Raw genomic sequence first — 25,455 nt, 5'->3', positions numbered from 1 at the left:
TACAGTTTCGAAATAGAAACTGAAAACGTTTTGACATGGCTTCTCAAAAATAAAAATAAAAATAAAAGACTCCTCTTTTTTTTTTGGCCTCTCCTTTTTCTTTGTGAAACTTGATTCATTTTTTTTAGAAAGAGCAATAAGCAACATGGATACTCCTTGAAAGGCTGATTGATATAAATACTCGTTCGTTTTCCTATCCAGTATTGTTTCATTTGTTATAAACAGCCTATTACACTCCTTTTTACTATGAAACTTACTTCAGTCCTTACTATCCTTTCTCTTGCTGCCGTGGTCGCTGCTGCTCCTGTTGAACCTCGTTCATGCAGTCTTAGTCATCGCCCTACTGGAGGCAACCATGGCGGTCATCAAGGTGGCCACCCCGATAAACCCAAGGGTCATGGTGGTAACAAGGGCAAGCCCAAGAATGGCAAGCCCAAGAATGGCAAGCCCAAGAGTAACAAGCCCAAGAACGATAAGCCCAAGAACGATAAGCCCAAGGGTGGAGACAAAGGAAAACCCAAGGGTCATGGCGGTAGTAAAGGAAAGCCAAAGAGCCATGACGGTGACAAAGGAAAGCCCAAGGGAGACGGTGGCCACAAGGGAAAGCCCAAGAACGATAAGCCTCAAGGGCATGGTAACGACAAGCCCAAGGATCACGGAAATGACAAACCAAAAGATCAAGGAAATGACAAGCCTAAAGGAAGCGGTGGTGATGCGCCCAAGGACCATGGCAAGGGTGATGCACATGAATGTAACGTTTGTAACAACAACAGCGGTGACAAAATAATCAACCAAAACGCCGGTGGTGCTGGTAATACTGCTAGCAACAAAGGTGGTGCCCTTATCGAAGGCGGCATTGTAAGTAGTAGGAAAGCGTAAAAGATTGGATGATAAAACTAATCAAAGCATTTCATAGCTTAACAATTTCCTTGGTGGTGGTATCTTAAGCTCTACTACTAACAACAACCATATTGAACAAAACGCCAATATTCACTAAGAACATTTATTACTTTCTTATTTTGTAACGTGTGATATTAACAATAAACAATTTGTTTTTGAGAAAAAAAAAAGGGGGGCCTATACATTTAATTAATAACAGATAACAAACGTATTGTATGAGTTAGGAGTTAATAGAAAAAAAAAAGGGGGGGGGATGTTATGATTGTGCTTCTTTAAGAACAGCGTGGTAATTAGCCGTGTTTCGTTTCAGAATGTCCATAACAGGACCTAATAATCTTGTGAAAGCTAATGCACTTAAAGTGACACATTTAAGAGACCCTTCGGCTATCACTGTAGCAGCTCTAGGTTTACCATTTAATAATGCAAGTTCTAGTAAATTGAGGATTATTATTACTGTTTTTTCTTTTCGAAATCTATTTTTACCTCCAAAATAATCTCCTTTATTCAATTCATTTACTTTTTGCTGTGAACCATCAGGAGCAGTTTTATAAAACACTGCTTTCCCTTCTTCAATCAAATAAAAGTTATCACCGGGATCATCCTGTTTCAACACGACCTGACCATCCTCAAAACGTACAGGTTCCAAAGCATCCGCAATCTTGTGAATCTCAGCTGTCTCCATTGATTTAAACAAGGGCACTTCTCTCAAAAAGGATTCATGCATGCTTCTCTTGGTCGCGTTACTTTCCATGATCACCGATCGAAACGAGATGCGATCGAGGGCCCAAAGGACGGCAGGCGAGGTTGCGACAAGGGTAGCCGCACGCGGTGCGTTATACATCAAAGCCAGCTCGCCAAAACTGCCACCTCGTTCATAACTCAGCACCTTCTGACCGTCCACTAGACAATCCAACGTGCCGCTCGAGACAATATAGAAATAATCGCCTGCTGCTCCTTGTTCGATGACTCTGGCGCCTTCAGGAAAAGTCTTTTGCTGCATAATACCAATCACTTGTTCGCGTTGCTCTTCCTCAATGGTCTTGAACAGAAAGTGGGCTGACAAGGAATCGCGAATCATGGCTTGTTCAACTTTTGATTTTGGGATCTCTGGATGAAATGATTTTAGTTTTTTAGGTTGCATTGATTCTGCACTGACAGAGATACGTCTATTTTGAATGTGTGTTTTGAATTGAGGTAGGTTATATAATTCATTGTCCTCTTCTTCCCCTTCCTCCTCTTTCTCTTCATGCTCTAGCTGCTCTTTAGTTGGGAAATAAGGCTGTTTGGTTTCAAAAACAGATGTTTGTATTTCAGTATCACTTGGATGAATACCCACATATTCTTTTTTTTTTTTTGTATAAAATTGTTATCATTACCATTATTCCCTATACTTTTATATTACCTTGGTCAATGCCTTTTGATTCATTTGGTAAACGAGAAAGAAAGAAATCAAAGCAAAATTGAACTACATTTTCTGGTTTGTTTATATTTATTTGTGTAGTTAATTCATTTATCAAAGTATCATATTCTTTTATAGTATTGGTAAAGACAGGTTGAGACATTGTTTTATGTAAAAAAAAGAAAAAAAAAAAAAAAAGAGTAAAAAAAAATCCGAGAATTCCTTTTTAAACCATTCTATTTGAACAATAATATGCATTAAATATCGCGAGTTCAAATAACTACTGTCACTACTTACTTTGGTAATTCAAACTTTTGTCCCTTCAAAACCCTAAAGCACAATGCAGTTAATAACTCACTCGCACATTCACTCTATAGACTTACCTGTTGTAATAAATATAAAAGAAATCACTGTATAGAGCTGTCTGTAGCAATCCTGCGACACAAGAAACCCATTCAACATGCCCTTCAGTATAGTATCTATAAATCCAATTAAAGATATACAAAGCTCTATAAGCTCCCAAAGCAAACAAATAATGCGTCGTGATCGTCTCTGCTTCTCCTGTCTTTTGTAACATGAACAATTGTGGTAAAATTGCGACTGATTCTAACCAAATTGAGAAAGTCCATAATATCTTGTAATGAAATATCAATATATGTTAATAAGTATGACAGTATGCTTACCTCATTCACAGTATAAAGAGAAGTAGTAGCCACACTCAAAACAGCGGATACTACCAAAAGATATTCTATTCTAAATGTATCCAAACCAGCATCATAAGTTGCCTTGTATTTAGCATACATAAGATACAAGATATAAACAGAGGACGCGATAAAAAATATCTTCATGACAGTATTATAAAGTGAGATATATTTGGTAAACAAGTCCAAATAGCGGGTGACAAATACAATAGAGTAAAGTAGCTGAGTCTTGAACGATATACCTTTTACAATTTGGTTAATGTCAAGAAGAGGGAGGGCCTTTCGTCATTCGTTCAATCCATCTTACCAACACATGATTTTGTTTTTTTTATTTTAAGTAATAAAATGAAAATAGATGCCAGATGCATCAAATCCGCTACAAGTCGAAATATGTTCATGATTTTTTGTTTTGCAAAAGAAGAGGAAGAAGGGGGGGGGAATTTTATGCTTCAACGCGAGCTCATGTTTGAGAAAACGGCACACTGAGAGGGAAGAACTCAGTTTTAATTTTCATCCAATTATTTTTAAACACAAAAGAACTAAAATAATTTAAGCCTGGATTGTTAAATCTTGGCTTTTAACAATGAAGCCCAACTTAAATATTTCTTTTTGTCTTAAGGATGCTTTACATAGAAGCAATTTCTATAGATATTGGTAGCTAGTAACCTTTTTCCTTCTTCTGTAACTATTATTATTACGAAAATATGATTAACGACACGTCAATGCTAAACGCTTTTTTTTTTTTTTTTTTTTTTTGCAAGAGGATTTTGTTTAGGTGCCGCAAGACGTACACCATTGTAAGCGGTAAATAAAGTACAATCAGTTTTTTGCTTTTTTTTTGTTGTTAGTTTGTTTTTTGTTACTTTTGCTTTGCAATCCGTGCTAAGTATGATAATGTCAAAGAAATCTGAGGTAGAGAACTGAGAGGAAACATCCTATGGATTAACCTTGTAGTAAACGACTATTGTTTTCTTTGTGAATCTTGAGGATTTGCCTAGTGGCTCTTGCTACTACTTCCTGAGGCCAGAATTGATGGTCTTCAAAAATAAACTTCCAGTGAAGTTGCCATAGAGAGAGCAGCACAGAAGCGATTATACCCAAGTAGGTCACAGAGAGTGAAGGAGCGACTTCAACGCCAGAGGAAGGATGGAGTTGAATGAGGCTACTGATTTCAAGCTCTTAATATTCGAGTAATATTCGGTATTATTTGCAGTGTTCGTCTGTCACAACAGAAGCAACAACAAGTTACAAATATCCAAGTGATAATAAATCTGAAAGCACAAAGGTGTGTATAGATGCCATATTAAAGAAGATAAAACAAGTGTACAGGTTGCTCACATAATATTATCTACATCTTTTTTTTTTAGATCAAAATTATAAAAGGTTCAAAAACTATCATCTTTGACACAACATTATCAATCAGGGTTATTCCACTAAATACTCCAAGAATATCAAAGACAGATAGAGAGAAATTATCCAAGCATTATATTTTCAGAATGCAAAGCATTGAAGACATATCAGAAGAAGATGCCGCAGTTGTTCGAATACATCAAGACAATCAACAAAGCATTTCTTCCATTATTGATCATCACTCAAATACTTTGGATATCCTGAAGCACGTTCTTTCGTCTTGTAAGACTCATGTTGACTTATATGATTATGATTATCCAAATCTTGATCCTGCTACCGCTACTCAAAATAGTCAAAGCTTTTATCTTATAGTGAAGCATATTCTTCTTGACTTCTCATCCAAATGTTTCCGAACAACACCCATATATTCCAATCATGAAAGAACTTTTTTCGCTAACAGGATGATACCGATTTTTTCTGCTTTTGAAAATCACCATCAATATATTCATTTCGAGTGGTAAGTCGTCATACAAATAAATCAATGCTTTGTTGAACATAGAAACTAATCATTAGTGCTTGACTATAATCTTATAGATGCGAGAAGACAATTATAAGCTTACAAACGGTTTTATTCTTAGTCATTGATATTCAATGAGCAACCCCTAGTTTTGCTGATGGTCTTGGCTATTCAACATTAGTCGGTCATATGGATGATGAACGTGTTGTTTTTGAAGCATCGTCAGGCGGAGCAAATGAACATTACACTTTTGTAGACTGCTCTGAAACTGCTTTTTCGATTACTTAGTAGACTATTCTGGTAGACTACTCTGGCAGGCTACAGTCTCTTTTTCACATATTTTTTTCCGTGATTAAATTCAGTGTTCTCTTTTCAAATTGTCCTCTATCTATAACTCAAATGACTCTAACAACTAATATTGTACTCTACAATAACTGCTTTGAATGCGATAAGAAAGGCTTCACTACACCTCAGAAACCTCGAAAACACTTACGCATTACACATGAAATTCATGTCGCTGCTACTCCTCATGGAATCCGCCGTCGCAATACTGATGAGTTTAATTTTGTAAAGGAGGACTTCGCACCACCAAAGGTCGCTCACAGTGCATGTCCAAGCTGTCTTCAGCATTTCGAAAAGATCAACGATTTGAAGAGCCATTTTGATACTACACATCTTTTAGATCATCCAAGGTAAGCTTTCTAGTGGCTCTTATGCGTTTTTACTAACATGACTTTCTAACTTTCAAAAGCGATTAAGAGGAAGACGACTTACAGCCCGAATATCGTTCAGAAGGTGAAGAAGAAGCAGATTTGTCTACAATAGCACCTATTATCAATCCTCCTAGCCCGGTTATAGTGCCTGCATTGTCTAATCAAAACCGTTTGTCGTATAATAATGCTGTGTTATAGGCCTGTCAACAAATGAACGTTGATTATCCCGAAAAAAATCAAGACTTTGGTTCTCATTGACTCTCTTTCTCTTCAGCCTTTCTCTATTACCGATCTAGAAGGCGCAAATCAATACGCTCTTGCTCACCGACATGTTATCAGAAACCTTCTTCATGACAACAAAGATGTTCGGTTTATCCCACCACAAAAGTACCGACATGACGACTTTGCTAATTCAGATAGCAGTTCTTGCAAGTGTTCACCCCTGGTAGCAAATGATCTCGAGAATCTTAGTTACACCTCGCCATACAGAAAGTTTTTCACTGAAAGAAAATATATAGAATTGACTTCTGAAATTTGCGAGTTACCGAATAAAGGCTGGGACTTTTCCCCCCAAGACTAGTTCTTCTCGTCCAAGTTGTTTTCTGGGGCAATCTTAGAGAATAAAGTTAACAAACAAGTTGTCATGATTAACACAATCGAAATTTATGGCCGGATAAAACATGTTTGATCAATCCATTGATCAATTACACTGAAGCTTGACTTAGAATAATTCATGCTAATAATCAAAATCCTAATTTAACAAGATACAATATATATATATATAACTGCTGATTGCATACAATAAAAGAATAACTTTTTATCTCGTTTAATTTTGAAATAATCTGATAAATCAATGTTGTTGCGCATAGGGAATCTTTTGAAAAGTTGAAGGAAAACGTTAAGCCCACGTCATTGCCGCCTAGTATCAAGACAATGTACCCGAATGTATGGCCACTCTCAATGAAAAGTCCCCACGGTTTGATACTGGTCATTGGAACTCAAGTATCTAATATGCTTGTCAGTTCATGTATTCACCTTGATGAAAGAAAACCATCCTCTGTTGACTCTTATACCTTAGATTTCGTTCTGTCTAGTTGTCAGAATTAATTATAGACCCGTACATAACATTAGAATCCCTTAACATTCTTTAGTTGAGAGCTTAATAATTCGAGTTAATTCTTTTATTAAATCACATTCCTTATAATAGTATAAATACCCACTTGTTTTATTAATAAAATGTCAGCCAACTATCAAGTATTATTCTCTCTGTTAGACTGTCCGTCTATTCCTATCTTACTTATCTTTGTCTCGTTCTTACCCATCAACTATCGTAAGTCCTATTTGCAGTTCACGCCTTCAGGCCCTTAATGCCACCCTCCCTTGTCCTCTTTTAGTTGTCTATCCAAGCTTCTTAGTTCCTGTCCAGTTCTTTCTCTCTCTCTCCTCTCATGCTTGACAAAACAACCCATTACACTAGTACACAAGAGAGCTTGTCAACAAAAATCTTTCTTGATGAGGAAAGCCTGCAGATGGCCATGACCATCCTGAGTTCGCCTACAAATACACGACTTTCTGACTCATATATAATCTACCAACTACGTCAGCTTCAGACAAAGTTTTCATCCAAGGCTGCCTATACTCTCTGCCGTGCTTCTGGTCCTCTCACAGTCAGGCATACCGCTCAGCCGTATACAATTTTCACTCTCAGTAATTACGACCTTTCCCACAGTTCTGGTCCCAAAACCTTCCAAATTATTGGCACGTTGGTCTTGAAGAAAGGCAAAGACGCCTACCTCAGTAAGGACTACATTCAGAAACTCGAAAATATGGCAACCAGTAAATTCAAAGGTATCCTACAAGCAATTGTTTTTTGTTTTCTCCGGACAACACCACTATCCCCATCTTAGGCAACGACGGGCTCAACAGACTTCTGGAACAGCTTGTCGATTTAATAATGCCCTCCATTTCTCTAGCCAACTCGTCTGTCCAAAAAGAAATTGATCGAATTTTCGAAGATTATTTGTAATATGCCTATCTTGAGAAGCTGGAGTAAACCCTTGTTTAGAGCTTTCTGGCCATACTGTCCAATTTTTTTCTGTTATCTATTGGGCTTTCATCATACTATGCATATACTTTTTCTTTTTTCGAATAGCAACCAACATAAACTTCTTTTCTTTATACGTTATTATGGAGACTCTTGTATTGAACCCAATGCAGTAGTATGAAAGTATTTTAAAAGAGGCTCAAATAGTATATTACTATTGTCTTTTATTCATTTATTACGGTTCAATATCAAGTACTCAACTCCAACTAATCGTTCTATCGCACATATTCGTGATAAGCCTAAGGAAAGAATAAGCTAGGACTTCCTTGAATGTCCCGTAATTAACTATCTTATCATCGACAAATCTTTTATATTAGCTAAAGGCATTTGCTTTGCAGAGGCCAAGAAAAAAAACCAAGGAATCTCAACTCTTTCTTGCTTTCCTTCTTTACTAACATCGTGCTAAGATGTAGTGTTGTCACACAAGTTTTTGGCAGCATCTACAGCACTTAAAGAAAAATCAACGCAGTTGAAGTCTTCTCATAGTAGAAACTACTTCAGATCCAGAAGCTACTTGATTCTAAAATACTCCTATTATACCACAAAAAGATACGAATGCTTTTGTCTTCTTGTTGTCTCGGTGGGTACGGGCAATAAGATTATCTTTGGACATGATGAAGTGGTAGTTGTGCTCTGCTTCAACTCTTTGGATGATGTCAGTAGACGTCATAGCCTTAGACCAAGCAGCCTGATTAAACAAAAAGTGCAGTCAATATCAATCTATTTGTTTTGTGATGATAAAACTTACTACAACTTGTTGAAATACTGTGAATATTTTAACATCTAAAGCATCAAACTTAAGATGGAATAAAAAATTGAAGGATCCAATGATTTTACTGTGAAGGAATTTTTGTTAATTCCTATTTCCTTTTTTTGTACAAATGCTTAAATGATATGTGAACTTGGCCTTTGTCGATATGTATATGATTGGTTTTATCATTCAATCCCAAATAAACAGTTCGACTCAAGACATACACAGTAAGTATTTAGTAAATGAGATGATTTACTTAAAATAAACATAGATATTTAAAAAGAGTCGACAGTTTAAAATTACTTATTCTTTCCCACAAGCACCGTATGGAGACCAGAATATGAGAAGAAAATTATTGATGCTTAAGTCCTAAAAGAAACAGAATAGATTGTTTTTAATTAATAGCGAAATGCGCTACTAGAATTCAAACACATTTTATCCAATTTTATTAAATAGTAGATTTTCGAGAGAATCATTGAACAATACTTCAAATAAATAAGGATTTGTTGACATTTATATAATTTGAAAAAGAAAAAAGACCTTGTGGTTAAAAGGAGGCAATGACCACTGAGGCTTCGTCTGATTGTTACCTTAAACACAGTTAAAAGATAAATCGGGCTGCGGCTAACGTAGAGTATGAACTGAATAGGCAATAATTTCTGCTTTGATCACATCACCCAAATGTCGAAAACACAGATGTATCTTTTGGAGAATTTATAAGTCACTGAAAATTGTTCTTAAACAAACTAAAATATATTTTCGCATCGAATGTCAATTTGAACACCCTCTAGAAATAAACAAACATCAAACTAAATTTTTTTATTCTCCTTGTCGTTTAGGTTGAGGCATTTATGGCCTTCACATTTTTGTCTTCTGTCAGGCTAATCTAGTGTTCATGTCACGAAAAGGCTGGACAGTTTCTCGTATTCTAAAACAACCAAAGGTTTGAATAATATGCTTATGTGTTTAGAAATTCAAAAGAAAAGCAGAAAGAGCATAATAACATAAAACCAGCTTTTTTATTTTCAAAGATAGACTTTATCAATGACTATGATGAACGGTAAGTATTTTAAATAAAAAACAAAAAGTAAAATGGTTGCAATACAAATGGGCAAAAGCATGAAAACATGGAAAAACAGTATAGCATCCTAAAAACAATAACAAGTATGATCCGCAGATTGATAAACACAGCCCACTGACTGTATATCGATAATCGTTATCGTATCATCTGTTAGACAAAGGGTTGTAAAGAATACGAGTTACAAGTTGCACCTTGCTCTGTTTTCTTTTACGTTAAGCATATAATTTTACAAATATCTCTATCTCTTTGACCCATGTTATCTTAAACATGCTTATGTTTAATAGGAAAGGGTATTAGTTAACACTAACTGGGATATTCATTAAAAATATCTTAGGATTTCATCCATTTGTCGGTTTTATTTTTAATGTGGGATTGCTTTTATCACATACGTTTGATATATCCGACAGTTAAGCCATATTTATCTGTCGGCTTTCACTATAAGCTTTCTTATTAACAATAAAAAAATCGGGAGATTTAACAAATGATCCCTACAATACCAGAATATATTATAGGTTCCTTTCAAAAAAAGAATCAAACTATGTTTTATACCGATTTTTCTGTCTTTTTTTTGCATGTGCGTGTGTAACAAGTGTCTCTTAGTTGATCCAATGTGTCACACAACATTTTACCTTGATTACTCAGGGGTACATTGATAAAAGTATTACCTTTTGCTATATCTTTATTATATAACATTGCATATTGAATAGATTATGCTTAAAAAATGACTTCTTTGAAAAAAAGCTACTTTTGCTGTTTGATCTACATAAAAAAGTGGTTATTAACTAAAATGTATAAAAAGAACTCTATTTATAGTAAAGATATAAATAAGGTAGTTTTCATGCTTTCGTTTATTGTTGGTCATACCATATGTATAATGTTACAATCAAATAAGAAAAAAACAACGAAGACCGGCTCAAGCCATCTTTCTAACTTGAATGATATCATAGTTGAATAACTCAAGTAAAACGGTTTCAATTGTTATTGAATGCCAAGCTTGTAGTTTGATTCAATTGATCTACTAGCCTGAAACAGAGCCACAGTATGATTATTAAAAAGAGAACGGAGAAAAGACATTTGTTCTTTGCCAAAGATTTGTAATATGTTGAACTGATTGGACATGAAAAATTTCAAAGATAGGATTTAAAAGAAGCTTAGTTTTTTTCAATAAATTCTTTTTTCTTTCATTGTATTTTTTTTTTTTTCTTTCTTTCATTCATTTTTTCATTATGAACACAGAACGTGAAGTGACACCGCCATTAGAACAACAGACTGTAGTTCAGGAGTTTACAGATTATACAAAGAAAAAAAGACATGGCCATGGCAACGATGTGGTAGACGAAAATGATGTCCGACAAGTGGCTGGATGTCTACCTCTTGATGTAAAGAATCATCGAGTTTTACTTATTTCAAGTAGAAAGAAAAACAATGCTTGGGTTTTGGTAAATGTTTTTTTTTCTTTTTCAAAAACAAAGACTGATTTATCATTGTATCCATAGCCAAAAGGAGGTTGGGAATCAGATGAGACTCAACAGCACGCTGCTCAACGGGAAACATGGGAAGAGGCCGGTATCAAGGGTACCATCGTCAAACAACTCGGTGTATTTGAAGAGCGCACAAAAAAGAAGGGAAAATTAAAGGCTCACCATTGGATATTTGAAATGCACATTGATGAAGTTGTCAAAAAATTTCCGGAAAGAAAGAAGAGAGAGAGAAGATGGGTAATGCATTTACGATTATAGAAAAAAGATAAGCGAACTGATATAGACTATGTAGTTTACATTCGAAGAGGCATTGATAGTCACCAAAAAACACCGTTATATTCAAGAAGCTTTACTTTGCTCCAGCCTCAATTTAAATACAACGACAATACCAAATTCAATTGTTCAAGAAACGCCGCTTTCGCCCCGAGAATCTTTAAGCGACTCAGAAAATGAAAAACAGCCCCAAAAAGATTTTCTTGGAATTGAAAGAAAACCTTCTATACTTAATTCATTTCAAACCATTTTTAGTTAACTATCATAATTTATCTGCTCGTGTATATATTCAATAAACAATAGTAAAACAGTTGCTTTATAATTTAATTTGCTTGTGTGTACTTTGAACATTAAGATTTATTGAAAAATTGAAGTTTGATAACATTGTTGGTAATTTTTATGGCTGACGATCATTTATTTTAAATGGAAATGAAGGAAAATGTCTGTGTTACTATTCGTAAGGTTTAAGAGCCGGGGTAACAGAATAATTTTCTATCAAGCCTATTCTTATTTTAAGAAAAAGCTATTGTGATTTTATTCACAAAGTGTAAGAAATCATACATGTTTTTTAACGAAAACTTCAAACTTGCTTGTGGAAAGTCGTCATTTGAATGCTTGTACTCCTAATATATTTAAAAAATAAACTTCTTTTGTCTTCCACTAATACAAAATTAAATGGTTTATTAGCTGAGCACACACAAAGCCTATAAAGTGCAAATGTACTTTAATTGAAATCCCTTCCCTTCCTTCTAAAACCACGCATGTATTAATAGTATAGCTACTAAGCGAAATGACAAAATTGCCAAGACATTTCTAATAATGTACGCACACAGTTATATCAAGACTTTCTCATTTTTCTTTAAGCATTACAGCATGTCAATAAATTTGACAAATAAAAATAATGACACGATTATTAAGGCAACCAAGAGTACATCTAAAAAAAGACATTTAGCTAGATTGTCTACTAAAAGATGGGCACTTTTTTATTCGGTGCGAGACTCGGATGCTTTAATTCGTAGATTTTAAATGTATAAGCTAACAAACATCTTTATTGAACATAAGCTGTATAAAATTATTTGTTGTATTCATATAAATATAAGAAAATACCATACATGGTAATTGCTTTACTTCACTACATGTACTCTAAGGAAGTACAATTTGTGCCACGCTTATTGAACATACTGTTAGTTTACATATCAATAGATTCATACACTTAACTTTCCATAAATGTCATCAAAATATCTTGCAATGGAATTCATCTTTCTTCTCGCATTTGATTTATAGCTTTCTTCTTCCTAGTGTTTTTTTAAAAACAAATTCAAGAGGTATACTTTGTGACTATGTAAGAATTAATTCATTAAGAGGATTAGCAAAAAAAAAAAGATTAAGACGGATGCTATGAAGCTTTAAACCCAAATGTAGTCAATATTTTTGATTGAAAGTGATTTTCCTGATGTATCTAAATCGATTTTTAACCTCAAATATTATTGAAATGCGGTTTAAGATAGTAATAGCCATAATTAGAAGATGTCAGTTCCTTGTATTTTTAATGAAAGACGACTTACAGTATGCACATTTTGAACTGAATCAACCCTTTTTCTTTTGTGACGTATTGAATTTTGCTCACTTTAAGTTCCTGAAAAAGAGCTGTAATACAAATGGCCAGAATACGAACATCACAGTTTCATGGTTTAGCTATTCTTTAATCTATTCATAGAACGTCTATATCTTCTATCTTTTTTTGAAGCATTAAATGAGGCTTACTAACCATGTCCATTACACCTACGATTCCCATATTATTAATTAACATTGCTATCTATTGATAGGTGCCTCTGACTATTGCACATAAGAATAGAACTCTATATTTGTAAAGAGATTATAAACATTCGATCAATCAACTTGAATGCGATTGGCTATACTTCAATTTATATTCTTTCAAAGATTCTATTCCATTATCAGTAATGAGACTTTAATTACTATCGTACGACAAAAACTGCTTGAATAGAGGTTGAAGAGCTACTTAAATTTAGCGATATACTTTTGTGAAAAGCAAAGATTATCCTAAACGGAAGGCTAAGTCGTAGAGGCTTATTATCCAAGTGACACACTTGATTGATAAGATTTGACATGCTTGTCAAACAATCTGTGTTAATAAATGTTTTATGTGGTTGATATGATTGCATATCTGCATTTCTTAGAAGAAGCTTTAAAAAGGGTCTGAACGTCCTTAAGATATGAATGACGAAAAAAAAAAGTTGACTGTTGAAATCTGTCGAGTAAACAGTATCTTCTGTTTGAGTTTCAAAATAATATATAGTATTTACTAGATTCTTACAGAGATTATTCACACTTGATTTGCGGCAGCATATTTGAGCAAAAAAATTAGAGAAATGTTATAAATAGCTATTTCAATACGTATCATCTATATAGATTCTATCATAGATCCTTACGGCGTGTTCATAGTGATTTGACGTATTGCACACACCCTTTTCATGGAAGAATTCTCCAATATCCTTCAAGTCAAATTCATTTTACCCTCATCAATTGCACCTGATGACACTTTCCTGTCTCGTTTCCTTTCACTTTTTCAATCGAGCCACTCGTCCCAATGATTCAAGCTGTCTATCACTCCTCTATTTCAGATTTCGTCCTCTCCTCTTACGTCAATGACAGCTGTCAATTTTCGCAAATACAAATTGGCCTATCTTTGTAAAAAAAAAAAAAAAAAAAAAAAAAATCTCATTTCGACTGTAGCTGGTCAGTTCTCCAAGCTTCTCTCTTTTTGTTGCCCAAACTTGAGGATTGAACACACCCTTTGGTTGCCTATGATATCCCTCGAATACAGTCGATGCACCAGCTGGTGTCCAGACTATTTACCTTGACAGCGCTACTGCCAATCTCGCTATTTAACCAAACAATGCGTTATACACTGCTTATAAATGTATCTCTAGCTGTACGTCTTTTCTTCTGTTCAAGATCTGGAATCTCACATCCTCAATAAGCTTCCAAAACCCCAGCCAAGCGAAACTCGATCTAGCGCTATTGACCCTTTATCTGATCTACACCCTGTCATTTTGCTCCTTAAAGTCGATGCTGTTCAACACCATCCACTCATCCGTTCTTTTCCTTCAAATACTTGTCTGGCCTATCTTTTTCTCAGTTGGAGCAATAAAAAAAAAAGCACTGATTTCACTTGCTCCTTTTTACTGTCTTGCATTTTTGACTTGATCCTAAATGGGTTCCTTCACCCTTCGTACTCTATTGAAAATTGAACTGGTCAGGACGATTAAGGTTTAAGGATACCTTGTCCCCATTTGAGCAGTTTTTATTAAAAAGATCACATTAATGTTAATTTGGATCACGTGAACCAATCAAAACATGAGTTGGCAAGTTTTAAATCCAATAGCAATTGGCGGCATAAATCAATCTTTGTATGTTACATTTTTATGAGACGTTGCTAGCTAAAATCTTTATAGATGAAAATTAAGATATAGGTTGCATCTCTTTTCTTGTCTTGATATATTTTGTTATTGATTCACAATATAACAGGAAGTATATGTATTCGAGGCCATGTATAAAAGTGAAGAATGAGCCTTACAAATGTTACACGCCCTTCATTGTTGGGTTGAGAATACTGTGATTACACCATCAAACAAAATGCAAAATTATGTTTAGAGATAAGACAAGGATATTATCATTGTATAAAGCTTGACACATCAAGGTATCTTAAATAATGCAGAAGTGTGATTCATACTGTTATGCGTAGTATATAATAAATATTGATAAGCAATAGTTTAGGTTCATTACAAACTTCTTTTCTTTTTTACGTATTGTTTATTCAGGTTTTTTAATTGGAGCCATAGAAACGAACTGTACGATCCAAGCTAGAAGTGACTAGGCCTTGAGCAAGAGGTGACCAATGTAGACCCGTAACATCTGCTGTATTATCAGAGAAAGTAGCAATAGAAGATCCATCTTTAGCCTTGAAGACACGAACGTCATTACCACCTACAGCAAGGTATTGTCCATAATCATCAAATGCAAGCGATTGAACCTTGTATCCGTCATCTAATGTAAATGTCTTTGTATTACTCAGTTTACGAAGATCCCATAATTTAACCAAATTATCTTCTGAAGCTGTAGCAACAATATAACTATTAAAAAAACAAAAAACAAAATGAATATGATTATTGTGATGTATTCTTTGTTGCTGTGGTTTTACCCGTTTTCTGAGAATGCGAGTGCGTTAATTTTGCCAGTGTGTTCGCCAAAGTTAGTAGCAATCTTTTGGGATTTGACATCCCAAATTTGAACAACAGAATCATTTGTACCAGTAGCAAGAAGATTACCATCAGGATGGAATGAGATGCTAGTATAGCCAGATTGGTTTTCACTATCGACAGTTTCCATGATAGATTGTGCCGTTTCAAAGTCATAAAATATCCATTTACTATCTCCACCAGCACTAACAAAGTAATCCTTACAGGGATGAACAGAGATTCCAGTCACTTCTCCTTTGTGTGCACTAATGTTATGACCAAGTTTATAACCTACATAATTTGATTAAGATCCTTCTTAATAATCAAACTTTTCCTTTATACCCTTCTTTTCATCAGGAACCCAAAGACGAACATGCTTATCCGCACTTGCACTAAGGAATACGTCATTTTCTTCTTCTTGACCTCTGAATCTAATTGCTGTCACCTTCTTTGTATGACCAGCGAGGTTGGCAATCACTTTATCTTCACTTTTATCGTACACTTGAACGTGTTTGTCATTTCCACCAGTTAAAATAAGGTTTCCGGTTGAATTGACATCAAGTGCTGTAATACCAGCCGAACGAGCTGAGTGAAGTGAAGGAATGCTAGATGTTTGAGTGTATTCTTGGACTTTTTCAACAGAAGCAAATTCAGTTGGTGGCTTCTTCTTTCCACGACGCATTTCTGAAAGCCTTAATTTTCATTTAGCATCATCATCTCAGCGCAAATTCAATCCACTTACCTTGCACTAGTTGTATTCATCTTTTCAATTACTTCCTCAGGCAAATTAGGCTGATCGACATCCATTGATTCTTGTTCTCGGCTTGGTTGAGCTGTTGGTGTTGTCGTACCCAAGTGAGCTTGTATATTAGCAAGAGCACTGTAAAAAAAAATAAGCTTCTCATTGTTTCTCTGTCTTTTTTTTTTTTTTTTTTTTTTTTTTACTCTCTAGCAGCATCACGTTCTTTCTTCAAACGGGCAATAACTCTTGTTGCAGCGTCATTTTGATACAAGGCATGAGATAATTCCTGGCGAACTTGTTGATACTGTTGCTTCAATGTGAACGATTCAAGCATCACACTATCCCATTCGTTTTGAAGTGATGACAAAAGAGAAGGAACAGAGGATAATTTAGGAGGACGAGGCTTAACTGTTTCAGGCGCTAAAAAAAACAATAGAACAAATGAATAAAATATGCATCTATTGTTTTTTTACTTACTGGTCTTGATTTCAATTAAATCGTCAGCTGTGATTTCTTCATTAGTAACAGGATCTCTACCATGTTCGGAAATGTATTTTTCAATCAATCGTCTCTCAAAAATGTTGCCTGATTTCACGGAAACAACAGGCTGTTCTGGAGCTTCCCCAGAAACTGCATTGCATTAGATCATGATAGCCAAAAAGTGAGGGAAAAAAAAAGAATACTTACTGGCACAAAACATTCTGATTTATCTATAAATAAAAATGTTTTTGGTATTTCAATGGATTGAAAAGCGTCAAAGAAACTGAGAAAGAATAAGTGACGTAAAAATAAAGCTAGCCAATTAGAAGCAGAGAATTATATCTTTGAAGCACAGAAGACTGCTTGCAAGACTCGAAAGGATTCTTAAGACACTATTGTGTTTTGTTTTTAATATTATTGCCATTCTCCTTATATGCTAATCCTTTTCCGAAGTTAGGCATACACTTTGCCATTTTCATATGGCAGTAATTTACCCGTAGGACTCAATGAGACTCATGATTTTTTTTACCTCGGACAAAATTTTATAAGGCAGTTTCCTTTTCGAATGTTTTTTCAAGCATTGGTGAGTCCTATCACTTCAGAAAATGAGAATACTTGTTAAAAACCTAAAGCATTCACCTGTCAGGCCTCATTGTAACAGGTCCTAATATTAACTTATCAAAATCGAGCTTTTGACAGTGGAGAGTAATTACCCAAAGACAGATTCAAACGTCTAAAAGGTTGTCATGATTTAAAGAGATAAGACAAAGTCAACGAAGCCATCAACAAAGGCTGCTCATTATAACTAATATTTGTTGAGTTCAAAGTGCTTAAACTAGTTTATTGAGAAGAGGTAAAAGTATATAATTGTGCGTTTTCCACTTTTTTTTACGTCCGCAATTATGGCTTTAAGGTGTTTAACACTCTCCTTCTCCTGTGTAGCCACGGATTTTTAATGAATACAAATGGCGATACAGTCAAACCTATGGAAATTGACGTTTTCACAGAAATAATGGTCACTTTTATAAAAATGATTGGTCATATAAATCAACTTCCGGTATACCTACGCCATCAAGCTATAGAGGATGATACACCCCCATTATATTTAGCACCACTCTTGAATTGCTTACTTTACGCGGATGATGTGGTTTTGATAGCCAACAGATTAACAATGGTTGACCTACTACGAAAATGCGAAGAACATAGTATACAAATGGGATACCAGTGGAATCCTTCAAAATGTGTCATTTTGGATAACCAACCACAGACAGTAGAATATGCTATCTATGACCAAGTTCTACCGCAAGCGACAACATTTACTTACCTAGGGATACCCTTCAAACCAGGCGGCCACCTTGATCCGGAGAAGCTTGTGCAAAGCAATATTTTCAAAGCCATGTCTACGATTAATGTCCTATCTTCTATTGGAGTAAACCCATCTGGATTCTCCAAGCTCCTATGCTCCCGATTTTATGCTCAAATAGTTCGGCCACAAATGGAATATGGCATAGCTATCAACTGCTTCAATCACTCTCAGCTGAAATCTTTAGAAGAGGCACAAGACAAATGCATATATAAGATCTATGGTGCGTCTAGAAAAACTTCCACCAAGGTGATGCTCCATTTGGCTAAGTTACCCACAATGAGAGAAAGAGTAGCTATCTTGCAAGCCCAATTCCTCTTTCGTTCATTATCTTTACCTGAGGACACACTGCTGTATCGCTTAATGCCACATATACAGTACACCAGAGGTCATCAATGGTATAAACTATCAAAAACTGCTCTGTGGAAATTGATGCCGCCGACAATAACCGACTTTGATATCCGAGGCTTTAGAGTAATAAAAAAGAAATTCCTCCACTTTAACCTTGAAAAACAGATCCAAGGTAAGAACTCCAGACTACTATCCAGCTGTCGACCAACAATCACTCTCGACCCTATCTTGTGGCTACCAATGACTCATGAAGAAAGAAGTCGATGTATACGATGGCGCCTTGGTTGGTTGCCAGGTGGAGCTCCCAAACCCTGCCCTTACCATCCCATGCAAGACACCTCATGGCCAAAAATTAATTGAATGGCTGAAACAATTCAACTAACTTCGTATGTCTCTCTATGCATCCTACTTTCCTTTCTCATTTTTTACCCTTGAACCCGAAGGGGGGGTTTTTTTTTTTCTAAACATCACACCTCCAAACGGATTGATCTGGTCCGGGCGGACACTTGTTTGTTTTATTTTTTAGCGCTCAATTGGACCTTTAATAAAACATAACGTTTAAACAAGAGTATTTGTCCGTGCCAGCTAATTAAATTTGGCGCTTAAGTTGATCATAGATATTTGTTGTTTTAAAAATAGTCATTTAAGATATGTATTTATATATTAGAATAATGCTTTTTTGTAACATTTAATAATCTAGCGCTTTGAGTGGTTACAGAAACCATAGAGGTCGCTGATGAGCACATCATTGCAGGCATCAGCAATTCTACCAGATAAATTTTCTTCCGCCAATAATCGATCGCGCTTCATTTTGCCTTTGACTACTCCCCAAAACTGCTCGATTGGATTTAATTCTGGTGAGTACATCACTTTATAACCTCTACGTTCAATTTTTCGTATCATTGGCTGAGATTTATGAATCGAGGCGTTGTCCATTACAATATAATTTCCCTTTAAATTTTCATCAAGATCCATTATATCAAGAAGCGCATTCATATATTTAACGAAATGCGCAGTAGTTGTCCCCTGTTTTAATGACTTATTATTATTAGGATCTTCAAACTCTGGATCCTCTTCATCAACTTCAGCTTCGCTTCTCTTTGCCCCATTATTAACTTTTTTCTTTTTACTCGTCGATTTCTTTTCTTTTCTGGGTGGAGGTTTTTTCATCACAACATGAACAACACTAGATGAATGGATAGCGCCAATAATAGCATGTGTTATCGCTCTAGTTGTTGGTCGTTTTACAATAGATGAGCTGCCTTTTTTTGATCTTGCCCAATTATTCCTCATAATGTGAAATCCAGCCTCATCAATAAAAACACAATTCTTTGTAAAATCAAGATCAGAGCTCTTCCACTTCATAAACCACTCAAATCTGGTCTGCATGTTTTCTGATGAGTTTCTTATTTCAGGTTCAAACAATGGTTTCTTGATAGTGATGAGCATTGTATTGCGTAATTGATTATTTAGCTGCGACTTAGAGATGGTGAAACCTTCAAATTGTTCGGCTAAGCTTTTCATAATATCATCCGAAAATAACTGAGGATCATTATCCAATAGACCCTGCATATACTCGTTGTGTTTAGTCGTAAACGAGCTCTTAGGACCACTGTTTTCTTCGGATTTCTTGTATGGAATCTCCTCCGTTTCTTTATACTGATTCCACCATCTTAATGCAGTGCGATAGTTGATGTTTAGGTCTCTTGCAACCTTGGCAACCAATCCACGTTCTTCAGGTTTTTCGAGCATCCGATCTATAAATGATTCCCTGATAAAGTCACTATAGTGATTGTATGTTTTATTTGAACCAGGTACTTTAAGCTTCAGTTGTTTCTCGGAAGAAAGCTCCCCTGCAGTTTTCTCAGGGCGTTTAACACTCAAGTAGGTTTTCTAGCTAGTGATTGTTTCAAGAACTACATTTGGATCATCATCTTGCGTTAGGACATCCTCCATCGGATCGTAGACAATTTCTCCTTGTTCATTATAAATGTTGTCCATCTTCATAAAAAAATGTGCTCATCGTTCGAGATTGTTTTCAGTAAGAAAAAAAAATAACAAAAATCAATTTAAAAGAAAAAGGACAATATCGTAAGACAAAAATAATTGAGCTTGTGACATTTGTTAATATTTACCAGCATTGTTTCATATTTGGGCGCATTGACCGTAACAATCTTCAATCCATTATATCCCTCATCCAATAACTTTGAAATCGCCTCACGTTTCGCGGGACCACCTGCCTTGTAGCTTTCCACCATTTCCCTGGGCACCGAAATGGGCATGCCGTAGGAGACCACGACGCGTGATCTAAAACGATGTGGATGGAAATAGTTTAATCCCACAGGGACAATCTTTACATCCAAGTTTTCGTTTTCTGCCATGGCACTTAAAGCCATAATAGCAAAACCAGCTTATCAAAATATAAAGTTTAGAGTTTTACACGTATACATACACACATTTAATAATAATACCTTTCAATGGTAACATTTCTGTTCTGTCGTGACTGCCTCCTTCCGGAAAGATCACAATACATTCACCCTGATCAAGGCGCTCATGCACCTTTTCATAGAGGACACTCTGATCCACATGGGATATCACCTTATATGTTGTATCGTCTTCATGAAGTTGATGCTGGATGGCCTCCTCGCTGAGTTGTGTTTTGAGTTTGAGTTGGGTATCAGATACAACCTCCACCACCTCGATTTTGGTGGTTTTTGACAATACGATTAAGTCACAGGGACCGACCTGCTGGGTGAAATGGGTATCTTTACCATGGAGATTGAGTAGGTCGTCATCCTTTTTATAGAAGAGGGTGCCGTCCCCCTTTGTGGCCAGATCTTGTGGTCGGATCACGGGAATGGTCTTGACCGCGCGTGCAGTGGGCCTAATGATGTTCATTTTGAATGAGCTTTGGGCCATGAGAGGCGCGAAGCGATGGGGCGATGAAATGGCTACCATACCAGGATCGACAAATCTAATAAAGTCGCTTTTTTTTAGACCTTTTTCTCTCTCGTATGTCAATATATACTTACTGGTTGGCATGAGGAGCTACAATAAATATACATGGGGCTTCTTTTGGCACATTGTTTTCGCAACTATTATGGAACGAATTGAGATACAACACACACAGATATAACAATAAAGCTTTTTTTTTACCTGACTCGAATTTCTCGAAAGAATATATCTGTAATTAATCGAAACGCGTTGACTATACCCCAGTAAGCGTCTATGGCCATATTTGAAGAAAAAAGAAAGGAGAAACAATAAAGAAGTGAAAAGAGAGAAACGTAGTATTTATGTAATGTTTTTATATTTTTCATATAAACACATTTGTATTTGCAAAAAAAAAAGCCCGTGTTGTATTCCAAAGCCCCCTTTTTTTTTTTTTTTTTTTTTTTTTTTTTTTTTTTTTTTTTTTTTTTTTTTTTTTTTTTTTCCCAAAGGCACCGCCCAAAATAAGGGTTTGTTGGGTGAAAGCCCCCAAACTTTTTTTTTTTCATTGGGAAAAGCTAAAAAAATTTTTTTCCCCCCTCAAAAGGGGGCCAAAAATTTTTTCCCCCGGGTAACCCCCGGGGAAATTTTTTTTTAAAAAAAAAAAAAAAGGGGGTTTTAAACCTTTCCCTTAAAAAAACCCAAATTTTTTTTTCCCCCCTTTTTTTAGAGGGAATTTTTTTTTTTTAAAGAAAAGGGGGGCCCTTTTTTTGTTTAAAAAAAAGGCCCAAAAGGAAAAAAAAAAAAGGGGAAAAAAATATACAGCGTTTTAGTCAATAATAAATAATATATACAAATATACAACACAATTCATTCGAAAATATCCGTATTTTCAAATTGGTAGCGAACAGTATCCTTCTCCTCAACATGGTCCAGGAAGTTGTTCTCTTGATGTAACTTTTTTAACACATCCTTTTGATTGTCATATTCATTCTAAAAAACAGAATAAAATAAGTAAAAATACCAATGATTTTACAAAGTTAAAGACATTTACCTGCAGCGTAGCCAACAACTCAAAGACTGAGATCATATTTGCTCTTGTATCCCAAGTTACAGGGATGACTGCACTTCTCAATTCAATAACTTGCCATTTCGTTGTACTAAAGAGACTGCATTTTGTCAAGGTAATTTTGTCGCAGATACACTGAATTCCTAAGATGCTAAATTTTTAGCGGTTTCAAACGAAGCATTCTGGTACTTCAGGATTTCATTACGTAAGGAGTTGCTGGTCATGGTTATGAGCTTCCAGGTATCTTCCAGGGAATGGTCAATATATTCAGTAGAGAAGGGGCCAGATGATTCCATGATTACTACTTCGAACGCATCCTTGCGTCCAATACCATCTGCAAACAACATTTCGGTACTGTTATTCCAGACACGTGGGATGACTTGGCTGTTGGCATGAGAAAGCATTTTTGATTCGCACCTTATGCATAATATTAACAATGTCAGTATATTTCAAACGTATTCTAATTAACATGCTAATCACTTACCAGCTAAATATGAACCCTTTGTTCATGATACAGAAATGCTTAAAGATCGGTATAACGTATTCTGTCCAGAAGGTCCTCTCATGGCTTTTGTTGAAATCAAGCCTCTGGAATAATCCCCAGAAATCGGTCAAAATGATAGCAATTGTCGAAAAAAAGTTACTCTCCAACGAGCCCCAAGCCAAAGCTTCACTCTTGAAACGCCACACATCCAGAGGAAAGTTTTCGAATTGCACATCACCAGCCATCAAATCTTTCAACAGTTTAAGCACATTAGGGAACTTCCCTAAACCTTGCAAAGCCTTTTGATCACCACGATTATTGTTTAAAGCGTCTCGCAAAGAGAGTGGCATCAGTGACAAAGGCATATTGGATATGGCGATATGGCACTTGTCTTGTACGTTTTCAATATTTGTGATTAATAACTTTGGCAAATTAGGAGTATGGTTTATTAATCTTGAAGGCCCCATCAATTCAGTTTCGCTTGCATCCGACGAGTTCTATATATATCATCAATAATGAATACATTAATATATATATATTTTTTTTACATATATTGATTTATAACTTTACCATGTTTGTCGATTGGCTTGGTCCTGCAGTGTCGTCTCCGTGATGATCTAGAGCATGATTTTAGTCCGCATTTGGAATAATTGTTATTTCATCAACACTTACCATTATCCATTTCTTTTAGTGTAAACTCTTTAACAACATCCACAGCCTTATCTGTGATATCAAAGGCAGATTTTATGGCTTTTGTAGATAAGGTACGTGATTTTTCTTTCAATTCGAGGTCTTGTATCCTTCCTCGTTTTGCGGTATATAGTTTAACAAAGTCCTCAGAGAACTTTGGTTTGAGGGAATAATTATAACAATTATTGGCAAATCTTGACAATTGGTCTGGTACGTTTTTCGATTTTCCAATACTTTCTAAGCTTGATCGTATGTGAGATAGGGCCTGAGCAGCGTCCGTGTCAGAAACATTATCGGCTTGAATTGAATTGATAAGTTTGGTTGGACTAGTCCACCCTGTGATTGGTGCACGTAAAAAGGCTTTTGACACTCCTCTGACATTAATTTGCTCAACATTGACATTCAGGATTCTTTTCCCGGGGATGGGTTTAGTGACAATAGAAGGACTTGCGGATTTAGCGCGAACGTTTTCTTTTTGAGATTTAGACTTTGGCATCTTCAGTGTAGTTGTCTTTATCAGGTTGAGTGATTAAAAAAATGGTCTAGAATTGAAAATCAGGAGAAGCATAAAATACTCCATGGAATTTGCAGTCACTTTCGCGGTTTCCTCATCATTTTTTTATTCTGATGAAAAATTTCGTGATTTTTTTTTTCTCTTAAGCTTCTGCAGATTGGCAAACCAATGGTGGTAGGTGTGGTACAATGATTGCAACTTGCCAAGAGCCTTTTCTCTTTCTAAGAGCATCAGGCGTAATCATTAAATTGTTCCATTATCTTAAACTTGAGGGCAGATCTTACATCTAAGCGTGCTTCCCTCCTCATTTTGACGAGAAATCACGTTACGGTTTAGGCAGACCGATGTATTTCGTTGTCAAAGGACCTTTGTAGAATGCCTCAAAACCCTGGCTGTTGCTTGCACGTTTTTCAAGTTGCTAATCTTATGTAAATACATTAGTTAACTTAAACGCTTTCTATGCGTTTACCGTGTGCATCTGGGGTTTTGAATGAACGAAAAAGGTCAGTATAAATATATGAAAAACAATAATAAATAACAACATATTAATGCTTTATTTTTCTATGTCATCATATCTATCTGAATGAACCTGCATGGGAGAGCTTTCCACAAGTTGGCCACCAGTATAATTATTGACTTATATTACTCAATCACTCAAACTTGATTTGGAATGTTGAAAGTTTCTCCTATTTCTTTTAGAAGTTGCCAAAGGCTTGTTTAAATAACTCATGTATTTGACATTATTACAATTCTCTTTGCCTAACAGGGAACTCTCAATAGTTTCATAAGCAGCTTATTTTCTGTCTGCCGCATGTTAATACGAAAAAAAAAAGAAACTTAAATAAACCATTTTGTTCACAATTATTTTCTTTTTCATTCATTTTTTTTTTTTGAAGCATTTTAAATCGATCGACTCAAGCTGTTTTCTGGCATTACTAATAAAGCCTATAGAGAGAAGAAGCATCTTGGTGGGGGTGGAGGGGGATTTATGCGCACTGGAATTTATAACTAATACTAATTGGATACTGAGGGCGTAAACACTCTATGAGTCCGATTTAAGACTGAGTCAGTAAAGAGTGTGGTTTCAAATAAACATTTGCTTACCCCCAATATTACTGGCATCGCCAGCGGGCCGATCCTCGCCTACAATAAATAGGGTGGTGGCGTTCAGTTATTATTTTGACTGAAAAAATAAATAAGTAAATATTGATAAATAACATATAAATAAATCAAACATGGACTTTTTCAATTGCCGACAATTATATTTATCTTTGGACCAATCATTTTTATAAAAGTGACAAT

General features: G+C 35.5%; 10 protein-coding genes across 10 annotated transcripts; 5 read left to right on the top strand and 5 right to left on the bottom strand.

The window, feature by feature from the left end:
• Nucleotides 1-246: 246 nt before the first annotated feature.
• Nucleotides 247-997, top strand: RO3G_16580 (uncharacterized protein; the record flags this gene model as incomplete). The annotated part of the gene is made up of 2 exons (XM_067671164.1): nt 247-858; nt 917-997. 2 exons carry the CDS (start codon nt 247-249, stop codon nt 995-997), a joined length of 693 nt encoding a protein of 230 aa, XP_067527265.1.
• Nucleotides 998-1,314: 317 nt separating this feature from the next.
• On the bottom strand, nt 1,315-2,462 carry RO3G_16579 (uncharacterized protein; the record flags this gene model as incomplete). The annotated part of the gene is made up of 3 exons (XM_067671163.1): nt 1,315-1,329; nt 1,418-2,241; nt 2,303-2,462. 3 exons carry the CDS (start codon nt 2,460-2,462, stop codon nt 1,315-1,317), a joined length of 999 nt encoding a protein of 332 aa, XP_067527264.1.
• A 63-nt stretch (nt 2,463-2,525) lies between these two features.
• RO3G_16578 (uncharacterized protein) lies at nt 2,526-3,102 on the bottom strand (the record flags this gene model as incomplete). The annotated part of the gene is made up of 4 exons (XM_067671162.1): nt 2,526-2,535; nt 2,597-2,629; nt 2,683-2,933; nt 2,983-3,102. 4 exons carry the CDS (start codon nt 3,100-3,102, stop codon nt 2,526-2,528), a joined length of 414 nt encoding a protein of 137 aa, XP_067527263.1.
• Nucleotides 3,103-5,266: 2,164 nt separating this feature from the next.
• Nucleotides 5,267-5,625, top strand: RO3G_16577 (uncharacterized protein; the record flags this gene model as incomplete). Its single annotated transcript, XM_067671161.1, has 2 exons — nt 5,267-5,559; nt 5,619-5,625. 2 exons carry the CDS (start codon nt 5,267-5,269, stop codon nt 5,623-5,625), a joined length of 300 nt encoding a protein of 99 aa, XP_067527262.1.
• A 1,403-nt stretch (nt 5,626-7,028) lies between these two features.
• Nucleotides 7,029-7,606, top strand: RO3G_16576 (uncharacterized protein; the record flags this gene model as incomplete). Its single annotated transcript, XM_067671160.1, has 2 exons — nt 7,029-7,416; nt 7,488-7,606. 2 exons carry the CDS (start codon nt 7,029-7,031, stop codon nt 7,604-7,606), a joined length of 507 nt encoding a protein of 168 aa, XP_067527261.1.
• Nucleotides 7,607-10,742: 3,136 nt separating this feature from the next.
• Nucleotides 10,743-11,289, top strand: RO3G_16575 (uncharacterized protein; the record flags this gene model as incomplete). The annotated part of the gene is made up of 3 exons (XM_067671159.1): nt 10,743-10,895; nt 11,013-11,234; nt 11,281-11,289. 3 exons carry the CDS (start codon nt 10,743-10,745, stop codon nt 11,287-11,289), a joined length of 384 nt encoding a protein of 127 aa, XP_067527260.1.
• A 3,828-nt stretch (nt 11,290-15,117) lies between these two features.
• RO3G_16574 (uncharacterized protein) lies at nt 15,118-16,971 on the bottom strand (the record flags this gene model as incomplete). Its single annotated transcript, XM_067671158.1, has 7 exons — nt 15,118-15,424; nt 15,493-15,820; nt 15,872-16,221; nt 16,272-16,409; nt 16,475-16,691; nt 16,749-16,901; nt 16,959-16,971. The coding sequence occupies 7 exons, from the start codon at nt 16,969-16,971 to the stop codon at nt 15,118-15,120; spliced, it is 1,506 nt and encodes a 501-aa protein (XP_067527259.1).
• A 951-nt stretch (nt 16,972-17,922) lies between these two features.
• Nucleotides 17,923-18,825, top strand: RO3G_16573 (uncharacterized protein; the record flags this gene model as incomplete). Its single annotated transcript, XM_067671157.1, has 1 exon — nt 17,923-18,825. The coding sequence occupies one exon, from the start codon at nt 17,923-17,925 to the stop codon at nt 18,823-18,825; it is 903 nt and encodes a 300-aa protein (XP_067527258.1).
• Nucleotides 18,826-20,358: 1,533 nt separating this feature from the next.
• Nucleotides 20,359-21,701, bottom strand: RO3G_16572 (uncharacterized protein; the record flags this gene model as incomplete). Its single annotated transcript, XM_067671156.1, has 5 exons — nt 20,359-20,466; nt 20,601-20,875; nt 20,937-21,439; nt 21,498-21,560; nt 21,622-21,701. 5 exons carry the CDS (start codon nt 21,699-21,701, stop codon nt 20,359-20,361), a joined length of 1,029 nt encoding a protein of 342 aa, XP_067527257.1.
• Nucleotides 21,702-22,266: 565 nt separating this feature from the next.
• RO3G_16571 (uncharacterized protein) lies at nt 22,267-24,135 on the bottom strand (the record flags this gene model as incomplete). Its single annotated transcript, XM_067671155.1, has 6 exons — nt 22,267-22,389; nt 22,451-22,608; nt 22,671-22,849; nt 22,950-23,446; nt 23,520-23,566; nt 23,622-24,135. The coding sequence occupies 6 exons, from the start codon at nt 24,133-24,135 to the stop codon at nt 22,267-22,269; spliced, it is 1,518 nt and encodes a 505-aa protein (XP_067527256.1).
• Nucleotides 24,136-25,455: the final 1,320 nt, after the last annotated feature.

This window comes from Rhizopus delemar, genomic scaffold (assembly GCF_000149305.1).
Source record: "Rhizopus delemar RA 99-880 supercont3.21 genomic scaffold, whole genome shotgun sequence".
Taxonomy (NCBI): domain Eukaryota; kingdom Fungi; phylum Mucoromycota; class Mucoromycetes; order Mucorales; family Rhizopodaceae; genus Rhizopus; species Rhizopus delemar.
Note: the sequence above shows the minus strand (reverse complement) of the source record. Positions and strands in the feature narration are given on the sequence as shown.